This window comes from Anopheles aquasalis, chromosome 3 (genome assembly GCF_943734665.1).
Source record: "Anopheles aquasalis chromosome 3, idAnoAquaMG_Q_19, whole genome shotgun sequence".
Taxonomy (NCBI): Eukaryota; Metazoa; Arthropoda; class Insecta; order Diptera; family Culicidae; genus Anopheles; species Anopheles aquasalis.
Genome location: NC_064878.1, coordinates 66,191,049 through 66,193,548, shown reverse-complemented (window position 1 = coordinate 66,193,548; position 2,500 = coordinate 66,191,049). Strand labels below are relative to the sequence as shown.

Here is a 2,500-nt window from a genome sequence, read left to right as displayed (position 1 = left end):
TGCAAGAACGTGGTGGAAATTATGGACGCACACGCGGTCACCGGTGGCGTAGCAGATGAGGAGGGTATGGAAATGAAGGGACACGTGAAAATTAAACCCTGTTCCTGCCAGTCCGTCGCAAGGGAAAGAGAGCGAGAATCGTCAACGCAAAACTCGATCGAAAACCGTTGCTACCACCGATGTCCTGACGAGGAGGAAGGTGAACGACAGGATATTGTGGAAGAAGAATCAACGCCTACCAGTGAACAGTTGCTGGAGTTCTCGCGACAAATCGCCCTAGGAATGGTAATAAACGAATCCTCTTCCTGGACATTCACTTGCATGCTTATCTGTTGGTTGCTTACCACGCTGTTTACAGGAATATCTCGCTCGTAACAAGGTCGTCCATCGCGATTTGGCTGCGCGGAATGTGCTCGTCTGTAGCAATAGCACGGTGAAAATAGCAGATTTTGGGTATGTGATCGCTGCGAGGCGTGCCGCCTATGATTAATTACGATTTCCTTCCGGTAGATTGAGTCGCGACATCTACCAGGAGAACCTGTACCGGAAGACGAGCAACGGCAAGCTGCCGATTAAGTGGCTGGCACTGGAATCGATGACCCACCAGGTTTACACATCGCAGAGTGATGTGTGGGCCTACGGGATACTGTTGTACGAGATCTGTACGCTCGGTGGCAGCCCCTACCCTTCGATATCGACCAACAAGCTCCTGCGCTACCTAGAAAGTGGCTACCGCATGGAGCGACCGAAGAGCTGCAGCGAAGAGTTGTAAGACCCGCCATCCGTTTCCAAAAGTAGCATATCGGAAAAAATGATAAATCCCTCCCTCTCGATGTATCTCACCCTCTGTAGCTACAACCTAATGTACTCCTGCTGGAATCTACATCCCGGGGAACGGCCCACGTTTACTAAAATCGTACACATGATCGAACAGCTACAACAGGGCGCTGGCGAGATGCAGGAACCGGTTGCACCCATTATCGATTTGAATGCAATCATCGACCTGCACTGGTAAGCAAAGGATGAGCGTGTACCGGGCGTAGAGAGGCGGCCTGTTTGTTGTGGTTTTCCATGAAAATGTGCTCGTGGTCCTTACCATACCTCATTAAATCGTATCACGAGTTCCTGGAATCATGAAGCCACTCCCATTGAATCGTGCTCTCGCAGTCCACGTGACATGTGCGAGAATGTTGCCCGAGGGTTTTTCGGGAAAGCCATTACTGTCTTTTACCGGAAAACCATCAATCGAACACGTGCACCGCTCGCATGGTAAACGGACTAAATGAGTCTTTTTACTTCTCTTCTGTTTTCCAGCGCCAAAGGATCCACAGAAGAAAACTCCTACCTAAAACCGGTCGAGTATTAAAGGATGAGACGATTGGGCGTAATTCTGCGCAACGGTACGGTGCTGGGGCCTAATAGATCGTAACGAGTGGCGGAGTGTGATGGACGGATATGATACCTGATGTTTCTCGATATTGTAACTAAACAACGATACCACCGACCGGTGTGAATGATGCTTTGTAAAGTTTAAATAACCTGAACACGTGTCTTTTGATGAAACTGTATCTTTAAATTTTTGACCACAATTAAAGCCCGACTTGGGTGTTAAAGAGAGAATTATTTATTCATCATTCATCACCTTGAGAAATGCCATCTTTTCGCTTGGTTTTCCGCTGCAACGACTTGTTGAGGCCCTTAAAATTGATGCAATTTGTTCTCCGGTCCCGCGGTGCACGCGCTATCCTGTGCTTCACTTATGCCTCGGACCCTGTCCGCCTCGGGTGCTGCATTGTGAGGGAGGAGTTTGAATCACGGTTATCAATGAGGTGGACCGAAAGAACGGAAATGGTATCTTCTAACAACATACCTTGCCATGTTGGTGTTGATGTAGTGATAGCCGACCACTAGCAGGAACAGAAACACTCCCAACACGTTGCAGAAAACGGCCAGCTGAACGTCCGAAATCATGGTTGTTGTTGGATCTGTGAATAAACCCAGGCAGATGAGCAAATTGATAAGCCACTGGAATGTTGGTTTCAACGAAAACTCTTGAAATTTTCACATTTATGAAATTATACGATAACACAGTATGAGCCTGGAGTGGGCTTAACATTTATAAATCCGAGAATAAAGCCACCAAGAACAGAAAACAGGAGTTTTTATGCTTTCGTGGGCAAGCCGCTAAAGTACACGTCACAACACTCGAAGCTCTCCACAATCAAGTCGAGTTTTTGTAAGTTCTTCTCCTTTCAAACTTCATCTCCTTGATTCCAATGGTCGCGATGGAGTTTTTTGAGCTATTTGTGCAAAGCATACTAACTTACATGGGGATTTTCACGGGAAAACTAGTGGAAAACTCGGAGCAAATCGTCGTCGCCTGCTTTTTTGTAAACAATTTTTTGACAGAAGCATGACACCACCCCCAACAGCCCACGGGGAGTCTTTCGATGGTCCGATTTTTCTCGGAGTACCATCAAAGCACCCCCCGGTTAAAACG

General features: G+C 47.4%; 2 protein-coding genes across 2 annotated transcripts in view; one reads left to right on the top strand and one right to left on the bottom strand.

Moving 5' to 3' along the window:
* The window catches only part of LOC126573948 (tyrosine-protein kinase receptor torso), an 18,922-nt gene extending 17,302 nt beyond the window's left edge, over nucleotides 1-1,620 (top strand). The window contains exons 11-15 of the mRNA XM_050233778.1: nucleotides 1-285; nucleotides 359-453; nucleotides 511-768; nucleotides 853-1,011; nucleotides 1,315-1,620. The exon at nucleotides 1-285 is cut by the window's left edge and continues 530 nt beyond it. Coding sequence (XP_050089735.1) covers nucleotides 1-285; nucleotides 359-453; nucleotides 511-768; nucleotides 853-1,011; nucleotides 1,315-1,366 — 849 coding nt within the window. The 3' untranslated portion in view covers nucleotides 1,367-1,620. The remainder of the gene's footprint in view (nucleotides 286-358; nucleotides 454-510; nucleotides 769-852; nucleotides 1,012-1,314) is intronic.
* LOC126573951 (dolichyl-diphosphooligosaccharide--protein glycosyltransferase subunit 4) lies at nucleotides 1,602-2,416 on the bottom strand. Its single transcript, XM_050233786.1, has 3 exons — nucleotides 2,328-2,416; nucleotides 1,871-1,985; nucleotides 1,602-1,787 (listed from the first exon to the last, which is right to left on the bottom strand). The coding sequence occupies exons 2-3, from the start codon at nucleotides 1,969-1,971 to the stop codon at nucleotides 1,754-1,756; spliced, it is 135 nt and encodes a 44-aa protein (XP_050089743.1). The 5' UTR covers nucleotides 1,972-1,985; nucleotides 2,328-2,416; the 3' UTR covers nucleotides 1,602-1,753.
* Nucleotides 2,417-2,500: the final 84 nt, after the last annotated feature.